This window comes from Eurytemora carolleeae, unplaced genomic scaffold (assembly GCF_000591075.1).
Source record: "Eurytemora carolleeae unplaced genomic scaffold, Eaff_2.0 scaffold745, whole genome shotgun sequence".
NCBI lineage: Eukaryota > Metazoa > Arthropoda > Copepoda > Calanoida > Temoridae > Eurytemora > Eurytemora carolleeae.
The window spans coordinates 141,783-162,224 of NW_019396632.1; the positions used below are offsets into that span (position 1 = coordinate 141,783).

General features: G+C 35.5%; 2 protein-coding genes and 3 non-coding genes across 8 annotated transcripts; all 5 read right to left on the reverse strand.

Annotated features, from left to right (window-relative positions):
• Positions 1-1,506: 1,506 nt before the first annotated feature.
• On the reverse strand, positions 1,507-11,360 carry LOC111706603 (nucleolar protein 56). Its single transcript, XM_023479514.1, has 15 exons — positions 11,343-11,360; positions 10,491-10,641; positions 10,201-10,326; positions 9,679-9,783; positions 9,216-9,270; positions 8,894-9,053; positions 7,704-7,773; positions 7,400-7,480; positions 6,990-7,100; positions 6,352-6,451; positions 5,626-5,830; positions 4,614-4,702; positions 3,973-4,117; positions 3,158-3,386; positions 1,507-1,674 (listed from the first exon to the last, which is right to left on the reverse strand). The coding sequence occupies exons 2-15, from the start codon at positions 10,620-10,622 to the stop codon at positions 1,552-1,554; spliced, it is 1,731 nt and encodes a 576-aa protein (XP_023335282.1). The 5' UTR covers positions 10,623-10,641; positions 11,343-11,360; the 3' UTR covers positions 1,507-1,551.
• Positions 10,648-19,925, reverse strand: LOC111706604 (ATPase WRNIP1). 4 transcript variants are annotated; one of them, XR_002766269.1, is made up of 15 exons: positions 19,533-19,924; positions 19,062-19,211; positions 18,807-18,863; positions 17,386-17,515; positions 16,583-16,672; positions 16,141-16,226; positions 15,671-15,735; positions 15,180-15,255; positions 13,766-13,853; positions 13,445-13,532; positions 12,593-12,659; positions 12,389-12,456; positions 12,172-12,232; positions 10,963-11,899; positions 10,648-10,806 (listed from the first exon to the last, which is right to left on the reverse strand). XR_002766269.1 is itself a non-coding variant. In XM_023479515.1 (14 exons), exons 1-14 carry the CDS (start codon positions 19,794-19,796, stop codon positions 11,729-11,731), a joined length of 1,461 nt encoding a protein of 486 aa, XP_023335283.1. In that variant the 5' UTR covers positions 19,797-19,924; the 3' UTR covers positions 10,648-11,728. The 4 variants fall into 4 exon arrangements, 2 of the variants coding, with proteins under 2 accessions (XP_023335283.1, XP_023335284.1); XR_002766268.1 differs by having other exon boundaries at positions 10,648-10,818; XM_023479515.1 differs by having other exon boundaries at positions 10,648-11,899.
• On the reverse strand, positions 17,965-18,160 carry LOC111706616 (small nucleolar RNA SNORA53). The gene has a single exon (XR_002766270.1). It is a non-coding gene; the product is annotated as a small nucleolar RNA SNORA53 (small nucleolar RNA).
• LOC111706617 (small nucleolar RNA SNORA53) lies at positions 18,275-18,470 on the reverse strand. Its single transcript, XR_002766271.1, has one exon. It is a non-coding gene; the product is annotated as a small nucleolar RNA SNORA53 (small nucleolar RNA).
• LOC111706618 (small nucleolar RNA SNORA53) lies at positions 18,585-18,779 on the reverse strand. The gene has a single exon (XR_002766273.1). It is a non-coding gene; the product is annotated as a small nucleolar RNA SNORA53 (small nucleolar RNA).
• Positions 19,926-20,442: the final 517 nt, after the last annotated feature.

The following is a 20,442-nucleotide window of genomic DNA, read 5'->3' on the forward strand; positions in this document are numbered from 1 at the left end:
CCCCCCCTGTTTTCTTGATGTTGCATGACCTGATAAAATCTTAACACTATTTGAAGATTTAATTGGATTGTTCAAACATTGTTTAAATTTATGACCATAAGTTTTAAAAATATTATGCTTCATGATATTTTTTAAACCATAACAATTAATAATTTAGTGTATAAATCTAGTTTTAACAGAGCCATGTAAAAGAACCGTTAAAAAAACAATATCCAATGAGCCTCCATGTAAGATATGAAAATTAGAATTGTGATGTTCAAGACAAAAACAATTTATCTGAAAATATTATTTTCTTGGGTCATGATCCTCCCTCCTGTATTAGTAGACACCACAGGCTGCTTATCTTCTTTCACAGGCTGGGCTACGCGCATAGGCCTAAGTTGACCCGGTACGACATGCTATGTTTTTACGATAGGTTTTTAGAGTGCCATCTCACGGCCACTTGTTAAACATAGTACTTATTCAGGGGTTAAGCTTTGCAACAAAACAAATACTCCAATTTTAAACATGAAACGATAACATTTATGAATTCAATCTTTTTTTGAAGAATTGTGTGATCGTATCCAAAGGATCCTTAAACATCCCTGAATACAGATGTTTGTTGATTGGTCGTGTACAGTACTTGAACACAATAGAACATGCTGTGGAAATTATTGCATATTTTAGCTAATAATCTATCTCTGTAACTCTCTTATCTCTGGTAGGAACCTCTGAGAAGCTTGTTTATACAATCTTCTCAGTGCATTGAATGAACCGCAAAATTTTTTTATGTTCTTAACTCTTCAGTTTAAGATTTGAAAAGTGTGAAATCTCTGCGTCCTTTACAGGTATAGGGGGGCATTGCCCCCCCCCCCTGTATACGTCCTTGATCTCAAGGTATAATAAAATTGTCTAAAACATTTGAAAAAGAGTTATTTCCTTAGGTTAAGTATCAGAGCCCATGACCCCTATACAGTGGTAGTTTAATTCACGTACTTAAGGGACGATATATTAGCGGCTAAATTCTTGCATGATAAATAATTTCTCCGTACACTTCACGGACAATATAAGAGACGTCAAGTTGTCGACCAATGCAGTTTATGGAAGGAACGGCCTCAGATATTGATATCAGAGATCAGGTGTATAAAACAAAATAAAAATTAATTCTTTTTCGGAATTTTCGTTATAAAAGTCGACCACCTCAACTTAGAATCTCAAGACCACTCTCATTCCCAGTCGAAAGTTGAGACAAGTCGGTCAAGGGCTTCCTGAGTTGTGATCGGACACACAGACAAACGTTTTATAGATACCAATCAATTGAACTATTGTGGATAATATACAAACCCCTTATATTTTCAATTTCACCAGGTTCCAAAAATGTTTAAATTTCAAGAATAATCTGCAAATCAAATAAAAAGCTTGCTGATCGAATTTGTGAAATTGATACTGATTTCTGTACATCGTGTTCAGTGTTCACTCTGCTGAAGAAAAAAATGAATCTTAGAAAAAACTTTAATGAAAATAATCGTATATTAACATTTAACATATGGAGACAAATTTATAAATGGATGTTTATTCAGATTTATTTTTCTTCTTTTTCTTCTCCGAGGTTCCATTGGTTTGCGGAGCCACTTCTTCTGCCTCGTCATCCTTACTCTTCTTCTTCTTCTTCTTTTTCGGGGTTCCATTCTCAAGCTACACATTTAGTAACATTAAAAAATATTGAAATATTGAAATTTTAATTTAAAGTTAATTCATTTTAAATATAAGCACACTTTTTTATATGAACTTACTACATGACCCCAGGGAAGGCTCACTGTCAAAGTAAAAAAATTAGACCAGAAAAAATGTTATTTTTGAAAATTGCGCCAATTTAAATTTAATATTTAGAGCGAACAAAAAAGCCGAGTTATATAATAATATATTATGCGTAGGAAGAAAGTGTAATAATCAAAATTATTGTTATAATATTGATTATTATAACATATCTGTTCGGTTCCATAGTAGTAAACCTATCGTGTAAGAATTCCCATTATTACACGGTTCAGGAGGAACAATTTTAATATTGTTCCCTTCCTAGCGTTTAAGAATGCTTATTCTAACACTGTAGGTGCAGAAATTTCATTCTTTAACGCCAGACCGTGTAAGAATGGAAATTATTACACGGTCAGAGCGTGAAAGAATGTATATTCTTACACGCTCCAAGCATTAAAGAATNAAACTCGATGAAATAATCTTGATGCATTCTTTAACTCAGGCCTGCGGCCTTCGTTAAAGAATACATCAAGATTATTTCATCTCGTTTAAGAATTTCCATTATTACATTTTTTTCCTCATAAGATTATCATATTACACTTTCTTCCTACGCATAATAATATTATACCACATTCTTGGAGGATTTGAATGCATTCCCAGAATTAATATGTTAATTCTTATTTTAAATTGATCCATCTATCTATCAAGTTCCCGGTGAATAATTCTTGATATTGTCACTAAGTTCGTGGATCTATCTATCTATCAAGTTCCCGGTGAATAATTCTTGATATTGTCACTTGGTTCGTGGAATATCATAATTATTACACAAAATGGGTGACTATTCCACGGTTTTTCTTTCAATATTATAACAATAATTTTGATTATTACACTTTCTTCCTACGCATAATATATTAATAAACTTGGAATAATAATAATAAATATACAAAATGAAAATATTGTGTCAAGGCAGATCTTATCCTTTCTGAGCTGAAAACTTTAGAATGAGATATCCTTCATCCCGATTACTTAATCTAAGCATCCAAAGGACAAACTTTTGATTTTCTTCATAAACCGTTCTTTCTTGGATTTAGTTGAGAAAAACTTAAAAGCCGGTTTTTTAAATTAGAGAATTCCAGCCCCGTTTCTGTATATTAATCTTAAATGGCGCGCAAAATTTCAAATTTATCGGCTTTATATACGCGACTCTGATTGGTTGAATTTATACACTTTTCAGGATACAAGCACAAGATTAGATGAGTCTGATATTAAGAAAAAGAGAGGATCACGCATTAATCTTGATATCCACCATTCTAAAGTTTTCAGCTCTGGGTAACCTTGTGTATACTTGTAGCTAGTTTAAAGGTTGCAATAGTACCGTTGTGAATCGGTTATTGTTATCTTTGGATAGAGGGTTATTCATTACCTGTGAAGTGTCAGCTGTTGTGTTTACAGTTATCTCCATCTCATCCTGCTCATTCTCCTTGTTCTTATCCTTGTTCTTCTTCTTCTTCTTCTTACCACCATCTCCATTCTCAAGTACACTTGTTTCAGCAGTAGTATCAGCAGCATCCCCATTCTCTGCTGCATGCTTCTTCTTCTTCTTCTTACTGCTCGGCTCATCAGTCTGGCTCAGCTCAAGAGTAGAGTTTTGACTAAAAACAACATAATTATTAAACTAATAATAATAATAAGAACTAGCAGAAGTGCCCGGCGTTGCCCGTGGAATTTATAACAAATCGAATATAAAAAATTCTGATTTTTGAAAAAAATCATGATTAAAAAACCCAAATTTGTTTAGCCCATGTTACCTCCAGGGTACCCGAGTTTCCTAAAAAAAAATTCAGCCAATTCGGCGCAGCCGTTTAGCCAGCTATAGCTTGAAAGAAAATTATTTTTACAATTTGCTTATCGTTATTATCATTACATTTAGCCACAGGGTATATTCCCTCAGCGTGTTTTCTAAATTTTAAAAAGATCCAAGGTAACAATTAATCTGCTGCTTATTGGATAGTAAATGGCTTAAAAATGTTAATGAGAGCAGAGCTACTAAGAGGGGGTCAAAAACAGATTTCGATCTCAATACAACTTGGAAGTGTCAACTAAGGAATGTTTTAACTTCTGCATAAATCAAGACCAATAACACGAAAATCAGCAGAAGATATTTGTTGCAGGATCTGGATCCGCACCAAGTTAAAATGAACCCAAAGCACTGAATATTATGATTAAGAGTTGTCTAACCTAACATCCATGGATTCATCATCTCCGTTCTCCTCTGCCAGTTTCCTTTTCTTCTTCTTTTCCTTCTTCTTCATCTTCTTCGCCTCATCATTAGCTTCTTCCATTGCCTCAGCCATAACATCAACGTTTTTACGCGGCAAATCTCCTAAATACAAAATGATTTCAACGGGACTGTAATTTTACTTAAAAATAACTTTACTTTTCGAGAAACTCGAGCGTCTTTTAAATAGAAAGCAGGTCATTCTTTTAAAAATGCGGAAATAAAAAACCGGGTTTTACGATTTAAGCCACACCCACCCGAATAAAATTACGAGGTTCGTGTTTGGCGTTAAGTATCAATCGGTGTTTCCCCATTGAAAAGAAAATGAACGATTTATTTTTAAATACTAAATATAAATCGTGCTTAATAATATTTCTCTAGACAATTTTTGTCTCAGTTCAAACGAACCCATAGTTAAAGTTTTCATAAAAAACCGGGTTTTTGCTGAATTTGTGAAAATAAATGTATGATGCAACAGTTTAGAGGGAAATAAATTATTTTTGGTTAACAGACGGGGGTTGTCAGCTGATGTCCAACTCCCCCCCCATGTTTGCATTTTCCCGGATGAGGATTCTTGAATAATAAATTCCCCTTGACGAACCTGTTTCGTAGAACTTGAGCCTGTCCTCGACCTGCTCCTTCATCTTACTCCCGAATATCGTGGTCGCGTTCTCCGAGAAACAATCAATCCTAAACAATCATTATTCTTTTTCAGAACTGATAACACATTCAAGATTGGCCAAAAATCGTCAGACATTAATCAACCATCTACTTTTGAATTGCAAATTTTATATGATCAGAAACAAAAAGTATAGCAAAATAGGTGTATCAGAAATTATATTAATGAAATACCACGGAGATTTTTAATTTTCAGTCTTGACCCGGCATTCAACCTGTTAGCAACCAGCTCTCTCCTCCCAGCCTAGTTTGGCCCCAAATCAGCTGAAATGTTGGGAACGACCACTCTACCTGGTCAACCTGTTTCAACTTAACAAATACACACACATGGGTTCAATACAGCGGGTCCTGGCTCTATACCAGGAATTTGTGAAGGCCGGTGAATCTGTGGAGCTGAGGTTTTGGTCTAGAGGAGGTAAAGAATGTTTTTCCTTCTCCCAAACCCTCGGTACCCTCCCCCAGTCTCTTTCCAGGATGCCGAACAGGAGGAGAAAAAGGGTAAGAGCAGAAAAAAATTAAAAGAAAATGAAACCATCCCTTCTTCCAAGGAAGCACCTATGGTGAGGTCAATGCAGACTCTTACGAACGTGGTTGTGTCCCGGATGACTCCCAGTTCCGTGGTGATGTCCCAGATGAAAACTGAACCTCATCCTCACCCTGAACCTGAACCTAATCCTGTGCCTGTTCCCGAGCCTGAACGAAGACCTCTACAAAAGCGGAACTAGATTTAAGATTGAGGGAAATTATGAAAATGATGCAAATGTAATGCTATATCTTGTAATGTAAACCTGTTAAAATCTTTAAATGGATTAGCATAAAATAAATATTTAGATCTTAAAAAAAAAGATTTTTAATTGGCTCTCCGGAGAGCCAAAGAACTTTGAAAAACAAACGAAAAAATGTATTCTAACTCTAGTCTCTGGTCAAAGTTATACCTGGATGCAATACTGCATTTGTTAGCGAGGTATCTTGAAATCCTTCCCTTGTTCTTGGCTCCTGCCCTACCGATGAATGATGAGTGGAAGATGAGCCCGTATTTGGGAGTATTCCCTCGGGTCTTTAGAGCTCGGAACAGAGCCTTCTCAGCTCCTAGGATCTGTACAGTACTGGCAGGACACTTGGCGAGGTTAGTCAGAGATCCTAAATACAAAATAATATAGCTTACCGCCGGTTCTTAGAAATTAATAACAGCCCCCNCCATCAAAGTTCCATGCGCTACAACTTGATTTGTATTTATTTTTTTGCCGCCTAATTATTAAACTTTCGGAGAAAATTATAAAGACTTTATTGTCTATAAACACCCCCCCTTTATAATTCATTCCCGGGAGGGGGAATACTATAATCACCCCTGAATCAACCAATACTGGTAAATCGTCTTGAGACATGTCAGGTTGATTGTTGCTTCTTGTTATTTTATAACTAGTATAACTGTACCTCTGCGTAAGTACAGAGAAGGAATATCAAGGCTTTACAAATTAAAAGACGAGTTTTGACCAAAGACGTAAAAATGTAAGTTAACGGGAAAAAGAAACTATACATATTGAAGTTCAAAGCACTTTGCATTCAGTGGTAAAAAATTAGTCTCTTAACAAAACTCGGAAAACATACTTAAAGAAAAGACTGGCTCCGATATGAAAGGAAAAGGGAATCTAAAAATTGACCTGCGTGTGAGATAAGTCTGGCTCCGACGGTGTCTCCGATCAGAGCGCCGAGGTTAGGAGCAACAATGTGCATCTTGTTCCTCAGATATTCACTCAACTCCTAAACATGCAGTTCAGTTCAGTTCAGTTCAGTTCAGTTCAGTTCAGTTCAGTTCAGTTCAGTTCAGTTCAGTTCAGTTCAGTTCAGTTCAGTTCAGTTCAGTTCAGTTCAGTTCAGTTCAGTTCAGTTCAGTTCAGTTCAGTTCAGTTTCATTAAAATCAATTATTTCTACCTCCCCCAAATTTTCAATTTTCTGAAGTTGTCTTATAATGGTGAGAACTATTTTCAGAGACAAAAATTAAAAATATCAGGGCACACGCAACATTGTTGAATTATAAAGTTCAATTAAATGTTAGAACAAGAGGGGTTGTTTAATGTTAAATTTAACTGCAACGTATTTGGACTGCCCAGTACTTAGAATCTATTAAGTTGATGCGGATCCGGATCCTGGATCTGCACTGAATAAAAATGGATCCGGATCCAGGTCAAAAACATTTCTACAGGAAGTTAAAATCTTGCGGATCCAACGGATCCAGATCCTAAGCACTGCCTCCTCCCCTCCTAGATATGTACACAAGGGTTTACTGAGTTGACCCACCTTTCTGTAGTTAGTGAGCGCGATGACCCTTGCAGCGAACATGTCAATGTTGATCAAATCCACGGGAGATATGTCCATACCCATACTAGACTTACTAGCATCAATTATAGCCTGAAATACAGGGGATAAATCCATACCTATTACCCAGACTTCATAACATATGCATGGTACTGTCAATTTTGGAATTGACATAAAATAAGAAAAAAGAAATAATCGTTAAAATAAAAAATGTGTGCATCAAAATGCAGTATTTCTAGGTTGCTACGTCAAAAGATAATACGATTTAGACGTATGAAAACTTGAAAATCTAGAGAAAAAGCCCGTTGGCAGAAACACAACGAAAGGTAATAGTTTGAGAGAATAATAAAAGTAGAAGACGTCGATAGCTGAAAACTGAGAGGAATCTATACCTGAGCCTTTCCGGAGTCCATGACGATGGATTCAAGAACTTCAAGTTTATCATCAGTCAGATCCTTGCGGTTCTTGATCTCCTGAATACAATTTAACACTTGTTTCTATTGAAGATAATATTGAAAATAAGTTAAATTTCCTCGATTTACAGGGTTACCCAAAATGGAAATGGCTTCAATGACGACTTGTTTAAAAAATGCTGATCCAAAAGTTAAATCTAACTTTCTGTCCATGTAGTTGATAAATAATATAACAAACGATTAAAAAAATATCCGAGTCAAATCCAAAATGTTAAAAATTTACCTTCACACATTTAGCGAAGAGAGCATTCTCTGGGATAATCTTGATCAGCTCTGGAAAGTGGAATGAATACCTGAAAATAAATATTTTAAAGAAATCCCGCAATTATTCTCAGCAATGATGCCGCAAACTTTAATCAGATCGGAGAGTGAATCTTATGCACCTTAATCCTGCGACATCAGAGCCGGCGATTAATTTTTTTTTGGGTAAATACGGCTCGGGTCTAAGCTGTAGTTGGGCCTTTTTTACGGCTTGGGGCTTTCGGATTCAAGCTGCATCTTATTTTCCACAGAGTTGAGTTGAAAAAACCGGTTTAATATTCTTTATGGCGGATTTACATGGTAGGAATTGGCGCATTCCGGGTTTTTATGAGGTGAAGACTCAACATTGAGCCTTATTTTCCACTAAAACCAACCAAGGTCGTTTTTTTTATTTTTCAGCCTTACTCCTAAAAATGACCCGTGGCCGAATTTAAAGAATTTAAGCGGCGGTTTAAATTTAAGCCGCTGTTTAAATATGGTTGGTTCCACTAAAAATTGTATCAAATGTTTCAATATTTAAGCCGGCGCTGAATTTAAACCGGGTTTTGTTGGATTTAAACCGCGGTACAAATTCTTTAAATTCCATCTCCGAATATATTGCAGCTGTCAATCACGTGACACAAGTTGTCGTCTAAGATGGGGTCTTAAAGTCGATTTGTAGGCTTTGCATTTAGAAGATTCATTTCATACAAAGGTTTCTTTGTTTCCGATTTCCGACGCTATAACACTTTAGATACAATGATTATCGAGATAAGCCCTTATACAACTTTTACTCTCAGATCATATCCCATTAATTTCAATGATCCTTTTCCTCAGTGCTTAGGATGAATTATATTTAAATGCGGATCCGCCGTGAAAAAAATAAGCCCAGGACTAGACTATGAACAGTAAACACTAATGAAAGATGATAAATTTTTCAATTTTGTTCATCCTTTTTTCGCTTATTTTTGATGAACCATTCAAAGATTATAAAATGTAATTTTTAACCTTTGAAATTTGTGTTTCGAAAGCAAAACGGGATTTGGTTGATATTTTGCCCCTTGGATCCCCATATTTTTGCAGATCCGAAATCCAGGAGGCCAAAATGTTTCGGATCCAACGTATCCGGATCCTAAGCACTGCTCTCCCAACCCCTTACTATTTTACACTCACCACTCTCTGATTCTCATGGAGAATGTATTAATATCCTTGTCCAGCTGATCGAGGAGAGCAATACTCTGGATGATCATGTTGTCGGACTTGTTCACGTTGAACTTAACCTTGGCCCTGCTGTAGCTGTGGGAAAGACCAAGCTGGGCTTTGTCAGAGGAACCTGAACAAACGGAACTTACATAAACGATAATTTTTGATTGATTGCACATCTTGAAATAATATGAAAAAACTTTATAAGCTTTATGAATCATAACTTCGAGTTATATCCTAAATAACTTTAAAAATCTTTGCCTCCCCCCCCCAAAAAAAAACCTATTATCACCTGGAGTGAACCCTTTGACCAGTTTTGGGAAATGCATTCTGATACCACGGACAATCTAAACAAACAGAATTTCTATGCATGCGAGTTTAATATCTAAAAAAGGTTTTTATTGCAAATTAGGAATTTTTATCTCCGATTTTGTTAAAATTACAACATTAAGAAACTAGTAATTGATACATTTATTTATTTAAAGTTAATTTGTTTAAGTGTTTATTATATACTATAGCTTTATTTTTCTTCTTCAAATTTCAATCCGTTTACGGCATAAACTAACATATTTAGATTAGGCTTTACAAGATATAAATTCAATTTACTATTTAAAAAGGATAAATGCTAAACAGTAAAATATGGGATTCTGTCAGATATCAAAATAGATTCTAATATGTCAAAGGTCAAATAAACCTGAGAAAATATCGTTTCTCAATAGGAGGCTTTCTAAACAGAGAAAATTAGTTAATCCTACCTCTGGGATGACTCCGATATGTGAGCATTTGATCTCTGTAGCCTCGTTGATAGCAGCAGATAGTTTACTGTCCAGTACACCCAGAATTGCTGCTTTCTTTCCCGCCTGGATATAATTTAAGATTAAATTAATTATCAAAAAAGAACAAATGTAAACCCCCCCAAATGTTTCTTTCCAAATCTTGAATTCTCTATAACCATTAATTGACATTGACATCTTTCAAGAGACTGAAGTTTGTTTATGATCCTTCAAGAGACTGAAGTTTGTTTAAGATCCTCCAAGAGACTAAAGTTTGTTTAAGATCCTCCAAGAGACTTGGTGTGTTTATGATCATTTGAGATACTGGAGTTAGTTTATGATCCTCCAAGAGACTGAAGTTTGTTTATGATTTTTCAACGGCCTGAAGAGAGACTTGAGTTTGTTCATGAGCTCAGTTGGAACCGGTTTTCGGCGGTTCAGACACGTGCGGCGGTTTAAATTCTTTAAATTCGGCCTCGGAACGAGTAGACGAGAATATTTTACCTTGGGCATATTTGTCTCTAGGAAGAGTTTGAGATCTTCTGAACAAACCCCCTCGGACACGGCGTTGATGTTGTTCAACGCGTCGGCGGCATGCTTGAAAGGGAAGAACCCAATCAGGCTCACAACCTAAAATATCAAAGTTTTGTTATTCAACAAGTCAGATTTTGGATTCAATATAAGTGTCTGGATCCAAAAATAACGTTGAAAATGAAGTTAAATAAACTTAACAAAATAATTTATTTTTTAGATGTTTATGTACAGAACTGCTTATATATTCCAATTTAACTGACCTGTTGAAATTTAGAAACGTCCATGACAGCCTCCTCGACCTGAGGGAGAAAGGTCGCGACCTCCTCAAACTCCTTGACCTTGAATAACCCGTACCCGGCCGCGTGCTCGAACAGCACGAAGTGTGGTGCCATTGTCAAAATTTAATTTTGTCTGAAAGATAACAAAATGTCAACTTTTACACTTAAAAAATAATATATAAAAATATTAAACATTGTCCGTCTTAATAGGAGATATTGAAGAAGATCAGTCACAATATTAGAGAAACTGTAACCATGATTTTAAGTTGACTAACATTTATATAGTGGCAAGACCCAACTCACAACGGTACTATTTAAAAAAATGAGATTATTTGATTATTTTCAATTGTGGGTTCTCTGTCAATGACGCGCGGATTTGCACTGTAGAGACAATAAAATTAAATAAATACGATTTCTGTCTCTATTGTTAATTTGTTCAAAATTTTAAAGAAACCGTTGTAGATGGAGAATGAACATATATTAATGGAGTTGAAACTTGTTACTTGTGTGGACTGTGGAGTGGAAGGAAAGTACTTAACCATGTTATTTTACATGAAAGTGAAGTTACCAGAGGATACTAGGACTTTGGACTTTTATACTAGACAATCAAATTCCAGTGATGAAGATTTGACTATATCCTCTACAGTACGATTAACCCTGAAGTGTCCTATCTAGATGAAGAGGCTAGAGACCCTTTTAAAACGGCAAAGTGCCTCCATATTGAAGCAGTTGATCTGAAGTCCTTGATTCATCTTTTACCGTTCAAAGATAAGGTCAACCTGAAGCAGGACAGCGCTGCGTGTATGCAGTGTCTCATCTGCAGGTTGAGCGGACCTCTTTTGAAAGATGGAATTATCTTAAAATTCCTGGAGGATTTTAAGAGGTGTATCGTAGAAATCGATAGACAAGGGCAGGCGGTAGAGGTTGAGCAATGTAATGACACAATTATTGATTTAACTGAGAGCTTTAACTCCTCCTGTTGTCTCTTCTACCATTATAAGCACTTTCACAGTTCGCCCTCCAAAATCCTAGTCGCGGGCATTTTTAGTCAAAATATTTACTGCAACGACCTTCATCAAACAAGACGGCATTTGTCACTGTTTTTATCTAAAAGACTTATGAAAATTATTGTAATTTCACTGTAAAAATAAATCGAATGTAACGCAAAAAAAGGCACATATTAATAGTCGCATAAAAATAACGTTTACTCGTCAATCCCTTTAATCTCCATTTTTCTCATTGAAGAAATTAACCCCCTTGAGCTCCTCCGGTAGGTAGGAGATGCTCTGAACCTTCTCAAGGTTGGCAGAATATCCCTTCCCCCAGCCCAGCTCCGTCGTGGCCCTAGAGGTCGAGTTCCTCAGGTGTAGAGGCACGGGTGGAAGAACACCCTTCATATCAACTCATTAATGTACAAGGGAGTGTTCAGGAAATTATAATTTTTGAAGAATTCAGTAAGAAAATAAAATAAGAAGGTTTCCCCGTTTTATCCAATTCAATCAAAGTCGGTTCTTTAGCTTAACTCAACAAAATAACTTATCCCCCCAAATTGAGAATAAGGTCGGAATAAATCCTCTTTCATCAAAATTATTTCAAATCAAATAAAATACAGAGAATAAATAGAGATATTACTATATTCGACATTAATGGTTTAATTGCGTTCCTGATCAATGTTAGAATAAACGGCATTCAGTGCGTTGTATATCTCATGACTCTTCTTAGCTCTGAACAAAAATATAGCTAAAAATCATCCGATAATTATTTGAAGAGGTTTAATTGTTTTGTCGTCTTTAAAAAACCTTCTGTGATATTACTGTATGCCAAATAAATGACACATCGGCAGTGAAAGTAAAACTAATTAAATTGCAATTGTACAAAACCTTGCAAGATGAACTGTAGCATGCGCAAGAAGAACGTCACACTCCGGTTTCCCAATCAATTGAGTTCCCTAAAAAAATTGCTAGTTACAATTGAAATGCATTCCTCTCCTGCCTGGAAATTTGATTTCCCCTAGTTATCTACAAATAAAGCTGATTTCCCCCTAGTCTCCTACATGGAAAGCTGATTTCCCCCTGGTTTCCTACCTGGAAAGCTGCTACAGCTAGAGGAAGTGCCGAAGGATCTCCCAATCCTACATCTTCACTAGCAATCCTGAACACAGAGAATATGTTCATTCTGTTCAGACATGAATTGATCATGCTATTTTACAATCCTTTACACAGATAAGATGTTCACAATGTTCAGAGACAAATTGACCAACATATTTTACAATCCTGAACAAACATAAGATGTTCATACTGTTCAGACATAAATTGAACATAATTTTTTACAAGCCTGAACACAGATAAGATGTTCACATTGTTCAGACATGAATTGACCATACTATTTTACAATCCTAAACACAGATAAGATGTTCATACTATTCAGACAAGAATTGAACATCATATTTTACAATCCTGGACACAGATAAGAAGGTCATACTGTTCAGACGTAAATTGAACATCATATTTTACAATACTGAACACAAATAAGATGATCATACTGTTTAGACAAAAATTGAACATTATATTTTACAATCGTGAACACAGATAAGATGCTCATACTATTCAGACAAGAATTGAAAATAATATTTTACAATCCTGAACACAGATAAGATGTTCATACTATTCAGACAAGAATTGAACATTATATTTTACAGTCCAGACACAAAACAGGTATCTCGTCTGACTAATTTTGAGCATTGTGTTAAAGAACAGATTTAAGTTTGCTGATTTCAATCCTTAAAATAGAGAATGCGCCCCCAAAAAAGGTGATTCATAACCCCTTAACTTCAGTTTTGGTTCATATTTTCTCATCAGAAGTTAATAATTTTTTTCCAATGAAGCAAATGAAATCTAACAGGACTAGAGAATAATACCAACCAACCAATTATTTACCTGACCAGTCTTCTAGCAATGAAGGTTGGATCCTCTCCTCCTTTTATCATCCGTCCAAACCAGTACAGAGCAGCATTATCATCAGAACCTAAAGCACAGGTTTTATTGGTTAAATAGTTAGAAACTTAGAAACCTATAAAAGAAAGAAGTATTCCCTTTAATTCGCGCAAGCTTATAACCAATTTTTTTTTTTACTTAATTTCATAAAAAGGGGGAATGATTTTTAGAAAATATTTATTTACTCTACCACTGCCTTGTTTAGTACAAAATTTATTAAGAAGATTCTAATTGCTACCATGAACTGAAAATTTTATTATCTACCTCGTATCGACTTTTGCAGAGCAGAAGCCATAAAAAAGTGCTCATCCCCCTTCCGGTCATACAATACATGAGACCTTTTAGCAGCCTCCTAGAACAGGAAAAAAATTTAAAATATATTTTAAATCTAATCAACGCAGACATTTTTTTGTGCAAATTTTAATCATTACATGTAACGTAATTACTATCTATATAAATATCTATACTTTGCTTGTCTGTTTGTTTGTTTTCAATATACATATCTATACTTTGCTTGCTTGTTTTTTTTGTCTATATAATAAAGCTCTTCGCTCATATATATTTATTTATATGTCAGCTATAAGCTGGCCAAACGGCTGGACCGAAATGGCTGAATCTCTTTTAGGGCCCCCTTGAGTAATTATAACTAAAGAATTCACATTTTTTCTTTCTTTCATATTTTTTTCTTCTCAGTGCTTAGGATCCGGATCCGGATCCGCTGGATCCGCATTATTTTGGCTCTTTGGATCCGGATCCGCAAAAAAAATGCGGATCCACGGATCCGGATCCAAGCACAATTCTATTTTTTAAAATGTGCAAAACAGCTTTAATTTTCCTTAAAAATATCCTATTTTGAATTGTTTAACAGATTTTAAAAATGTTCTCAGGGTCTCAGGTTTCTATCTTGCTCAAATCTTAACTCAGACCTCCACCGTGCACCCCTCCCCCCACCCCCTTTAATAACTAGAGAGGGGGGGGAGGTCTCCCTTTTCCCCATTGCAACTAAGCAAATTTAGTCTTCACAAATTAAGGTGTAAGGATGTGTAAGAGTGAGGGGGAAAAGGGATGGGGCGCACATATGCTAAAAAGATACAGATGATAAGGAACATCTTGTGTTCCCAGTATAAAGAGACTGTTCTCTGCCCTGAAGATATTCAAATCAGACCTAAGGAGTTGCCTGAAGGCAGATATTCCAAACGCCCTCCTACTAAAAGCTAATATGAATTAGACCTGTTTTTTTTTCATCCAATAAAGTAAAAAAAAATCATTATCATTTTGTGCAAACTAATAGAAAAATAGTATAAAAAAATGTTAAAATGTTTAACATTTTTTTAGGTATGAAAAGACATTTGAACTAAAATAAAATTTTTTTTTGATCAATGATCTAGATCCGGATCCGTTTTTTTGAAAAGCGGATCCAGGATCCGGATCCGGATCCGCATCAAAATTAAATGGATCCTAAGCAACTGATCGGACCAATTTTTTTTGTGGAAAATAACGGTGAAGATCGAAGTTGAAATTTAGTGCATAGAAAAAGTGAACTTTAACAAGTTGAGAAACATATAAATTTGACCCGAAAAATCCGTAAAAATCGACAGCTAAAATCTAAAATTGTTACCAAAAGCCTAGTAATTTTATATTTCAAATATGATGTTAATTAATATTGTCTCTACTATACCTTAACTTGTTCCAGATCAATGTGCGAGTTGGCCTCTCTACTATTTATCAACAACTGCAGGGTATTCAGAGCTGACCTTAAAGAATAAAATATTGAGGCTGAAGCGTTTTTCCAAAATAGAAGTCAAAAGAAAGGGTCTCGAGTTGAGGGGCCTCATGGATTGGACTATGGGGGCAGCTGAGTTTAAAACGCTGAAAAGTTCAAGATTTTTGTAAATTAAAAACCAACTTAACTGCAACTCATTTAATATTGTTCAAAATAATAAAAAAATAAAAAACATTTTAAGAAGCCACGAAAAGGCCAAAAAATTTAAAAATAAGATCACTTTTTTCTCGGGTAAATATTTCTTATATAATTTCGGTCCTAGCAGATAAATAACGAATTTAACTATTAGAACTATTAGAAAAGAAATCTGAAAAAGAGGTCCCGTTATGAACCCCCCAGACCGCCGGCAGGCATGGGAAGCACCGTCCCACACCTACGACTCATACCTTGCATCCCCATCTACAATGTTGGTGAGGTAGGTTATGGATTCATCAGATATACTGTTCCGGTCCTGCAATATATCAAATATCAGATTAAAATTTATCTCGTCTTCAATATTGAACGACGGTGCATCCTCGTTTTATGACAGAATAACAAATCATTTATAGCGTTTTATCAACCAAAACAATTTATCATAACGAATCGAATCGTTCTAAAATCTCTTTCAGATCGATCTCTTAGATTAGGATTTGTTTTGACATTTAATAAAAGCGAGGAAAGAAAAATACGATATCGATGTGGGATACGCGCATGTCAGATCTTACTTGAGCCTCTTAAAATTCAAATTGCATGTTAAAAACACTATTGCAGATCTATATTAAAATTTAGGGGTCTGTGTTTCCTCTGACTGGAGTAAGGCCAAAATAATTTTGAAGGTAAAATAATAAATGAGCGTTAAAAAAGTCAAATTTTTCACCTTGTCCAATTTCTCCACCACCTTGATATTATTTTCGCCCAGGGCTCGTTCTAGGATCTGTCTCAGGGACTCAGGCGACAACTTTTCTTAAAATCAAACCTTCAAATTCCAACTGAACATTTCAATTCAATTTAATCAAAAGTGTTTTTACAGTTTAACTTAAGAATCGTTGCTGATAAACCAAACCATAATATTTATACAAAAACATTTCAACATGAGTAAAAACATTAAGTTTTAGAAATGTTAAAAACTCCCGAAATAGATACCCGATAACTTCAGGTGGTTTTTAATGAAAAGCGAGAAAAAGTTTAACTATTATTGCTGGTTGAACTACTTGTCAATAATGAACATTCAAACCCTCAGAACGGACTTAACCCACTTCTACTTGATATTAATTAATTACAACCTCAGAACACAATGATATTTTAAGATAATTGATTGCCTAACACAATGATTCTACATCTAGAGAGAAGAGCGGAGTTCAGACTGAACGATGGATTCTCTGTTGTAGCTCCAATAAAGGTTATCACACCTGTACCATAAATTATTTGAGAAAATAGAAGGATTATGCGAAATTATAGAGACTGTACCGGGTGTACCCGTAAATTGTAGCTCCAATAAAGGTTATCGCACCTGGATCATAAATTATTTGAGAAAATAGAAGAATTATGCGAAATTATAGAGACTGTACCCGTAAATTGTAGCTCCAATAAAGGTTATCGAACCTAGATCATAAATTATTTGAGAAAATAGAAGAATTTTGCGAAAATATAGAGACTGTACCCGTAAATTGTAGCTCCAATAAAGGTTATCGAACCTAGATCATAAATTATTTGAGAAAATAGAAGAATTTTGCGAAAATATAGAGACTGTACCCGTAAATTGTAGCTCCAATAAAGGTTATCGGACCTGGATCATAAATTATTTGAGAAAATAGAAGAATTTTGCGAAAATATAGCGACTGTAAGCGTTATTTCAACTGACCCTCCGTGCAAAGATTAAAATGCCCGATTAACAATACAACGATGAACCCTGAAACCTTAATTTGGCCAAAAAGTGAAAGATACCGTCGTTTTACTGACTCGGAACAAATGTGAATTTCGAATGTCTCTTTTGAAGAGAAATCGCAAATGAAAATGAACATTTTTATAATGTCCAAAAGCATGCAGATCTAATTCATACTTGATCAGAGGAAGCTTTCAAGGGTATCGTAATGAATCGGGCATTGCCTTCGATCCTGATTACCTGATTCAATATGAGGAAGGAAAGTATCCTGCTGTGCCTTGTTGAACCTGTGGACCTCGTCCATGAATAAAATTGTATTCCGTTTAAACATCGCCTGCTCGTTCTTTGCCTGCTTCACTACTTCACGAACCTTGGGGAAAAACACAGTGAAACGGAGATCCCACTTCCCGAGTTTAAAGGGATTGTAAGCGTAATTTCAATGAACCTTCCATTTATCGAGTGGCATGTCCGATTTTCAACAATTCTAAGTGACCCTCCATTATTAGAGTGGCATGTCCGATTTTCAACAATACCCTTTAAACCTTTGTTTGATCAAGGATTTCGTAGATATTCTCATTTAAAAAGAACGAAGAAAGTGCAAAGAAACCTGAAACTATAGCCTCGTGTCTCCCGGCACTTCAGCTTTAGCTATGCATTGTCCGAGTAAAGGTTTTTAGGGTTCAGTTATGAATCGCACATGCCTCACAAGTGGTAAGTCACTTGAATTACGCTTTCAGTACATTCAAGTTTTTTTTAATACCCCCCCAAAAAAAAATTCTTATTTTTTTCCAAAATCTATTTATCAAATATGAAAAAGTTTTTGTCCGCTCAAGTAATTGAGTCCCCGGAGCTAGATTAAACCATGAACCAGACAGGGTTCAGGTTTATCTCCGGGTACACTGATTACCAGGGAAGGTATATCTACTGTTACACGCTTATGACTCAAGCTCTCTCCATGGAAAACATAAAAGTTTGTGATCAGTTAAGATCGGAGAAAGGATCTAAGGAGCGTGTTAAGTATAAAATATTTAAAATGACTTCAAAGGCGTAAGATTGGTAGGAATTACAACTTAAATGGATGACACGTAAATTAAGGGCAATTCTAATTTAAACCTTACTATTATTTAAGATTGTCCGCTTTGATAATTGAGTCCCCGGGGCTAGATTAAACCATGAACCAGACAGGGTTCAGGTTTATCTCCGGGTACACTGATTACCAGGGAAGGTATATCTACTGTTACACGCTTATGACTCAAGCTCTCTCCATGGAAAACATAAAAGTTTGTGATCAGTTAAGATCGGAGAAAGGATCTAAGGAGCGTGTTAAGTATAAAATATTTAAAATGACTTCAAAGGCGTAAGATTGGTAGGAATTACAACTTAAATGGATGACACGTAAATTAAGGGCAATTCTAATTTAAACCTTACTATTATTTAAGATTGTCCGCTTTGATAATTGAGTCCCCGGGGCTAGATTAAACCATGAACCAGACAGGGTTCAGGTTTATCTCCGGGTACACTGATTACCAGGGAAGGTATATCTACTGTTACACGCTTATGACTCAAGCTCTCTCCATGGAAAACATAAAGTTTGTGATCGGTAAGGATCGGAGAGAAGATCTAAGGAGCGTGTTAAATGTAAAAAAACCCCTCTAACTCACTTCATTTACTCCACATGTGCAGGCAGACATCTTAACAAACTTGCATTTCCCTTTAACCTAAATAACAATAAAATTAGCGAGTAATATGATTTCCTTTTGGTTTTTCTGAAATGCTATTTTTGGGAAAATCCAGGATAAAGTTTAGATCGAAGGTTGGGAAGAGTTTAGTAAATGAGATTTCAGAAGAGTCCAAGATAGTTCTCAACCATCTCAAGAAAATAAATACCCCTGAGCTTAACTTATCGTACGAAATACCTTGTTCGCGATAACGTTTGCTAGACTAGTTTTCCCGCATCCAGGTGGTCCCCAGAGTACTAAGCTAGGAATAGTTTCAGCCTCTAATAGCTTCCGGAGCTGAGAACTAGCTCCAACAACGCTCTCCTGTCCGATATAAGTTGACAAATCCTGAAAAAAAACAATGTATTAATAATTGATAAAAAATAAATTATTAACACATCTTATTTATAGAATGAGAAAAGTTATCTTTAGAGTGATTAATTTGGGAACCCAGTCTTTTCTGGAAACAAATTCTTCTCTATAAATAACATACACAACTTGAAATTTTCAAACCAAGCTAAATACAAACCTATATATGCTAAACATACAAAAAGTTTATACGTTATAATCCAGAATAATTGGGGTCTGTCCTAATATACGATTTTTGGACCCCCCCAAAAATCGTTCTCTAGGACGGACCCTAAAATAAAACTTTATTCAATATTTTACCTGAGGTCGCATTCTCTCTGCCAGAGGAGCAGGATTCATGGAAGATTTGGGTTTTAATCCGGGGCTAGGACAAAACACCTCTTTCGCAGGTTCGTCCAATCGAGGCTTCTTGGTCTGATCTTTCTTTGTTGTATGTCCGAATATATCAGAAAGTGTTCTTTTCAAAGGTTTCTTCGATTCCATCCCGCAGGTGCTAGCATGGGTTTGAATATTCGTTTTAGAGAAAGATTGGGCACAAAGAGGGCATTCAACACTATCCTCCATTTTGAATCACAGTTTTAAATGTAAATTATTTGTCACATTTGACAACAATTGGAGCAAAGCTTTTTTTCATTGAATTCTGCTAGCCCCGAGAGTTTAGGGTCCACGTGCGAAGTGCTGCAGTACTGATAAGAGAGAGAGTAAATAAAAAATTGCGGCAATGGAGCTGCGAGGAATTCATGGCTTTAACTTTATAGGGAGTTTGAACCTTTTACAAATGAAAAATAAATAAAACGAGTCTAATGTCCAAAATGGCTTTTGTTTTGGTTCAATCATATAAACCAAATGAACAAAAATTGTGTTTAAATATGAAGCTTATTTCTATCATTTAAAAATCGGATATAAACTAAAAACTGAAAGCAAATATCCGCCATAATTATATTCCGTGAACTTCAAAATGGGAAATTGAAAAGACGATTTTAAAAATTAGTCACGGCATTTTCAACTAATTAGCGCTTATGTCGTTATCTATTATTTTTTATGTATTAATAATATTTGGGTAATTTCCTAGTATACGATTTTTGGACCCCGTCCCCACTCTTATCAATTTTGCACATGATCACTAACTATAACTTATTTTAAGTTCTGTCTTATTTTAGACTTAGGTCAGGTTGATACAACAATTTCTGGGCCGAACGCTGCGGCTAGG

Coding starts and splice junctions, on each gene's coding strand:
- LOC111706603 (XM_023479514.1), bottom strand. CDS start 10,622: ATGGCACCACACTTCGTGCTGTTCGAGCACGCGGCCGGGTACGGGTTA. Junction 7,774..8,893: donor TCCATGAGAATCAGAGAGTG/GTGAGTGTAAAA, acceptor ATTTATTTTCAG/GTATTCATTCCACTTTCCAG. Junction 7,481..7,703: donor TCTTCGCTAAATGTGTGAAG/GTAAATTTTTAA, acceptor AATTGTATTCAG/GAGATCAAGAACCGCAAGGA.
- LOC111706604 (XM_023479515.1), bottom strand. CDS start 19,796: ATGGAGGATAGTGTTGAATGCCCTCTTTGTGCCCAATCTTTCTCTAAA. Junction 15,256..15,670: donor ATTGTAGATGGGGATGCAAG/GTATGAGTCGTA, acceptor TTATTCTTTAAG/GTCAGCTCTGAATACCCTGC. Junction 12,233..12,388: donor GCTACAGTTCATCTTGCAAG/GTTTTGTACAAT, acceptor ATTTTTGTTCAG/AGCTAAGAAGAGTCATGAGA.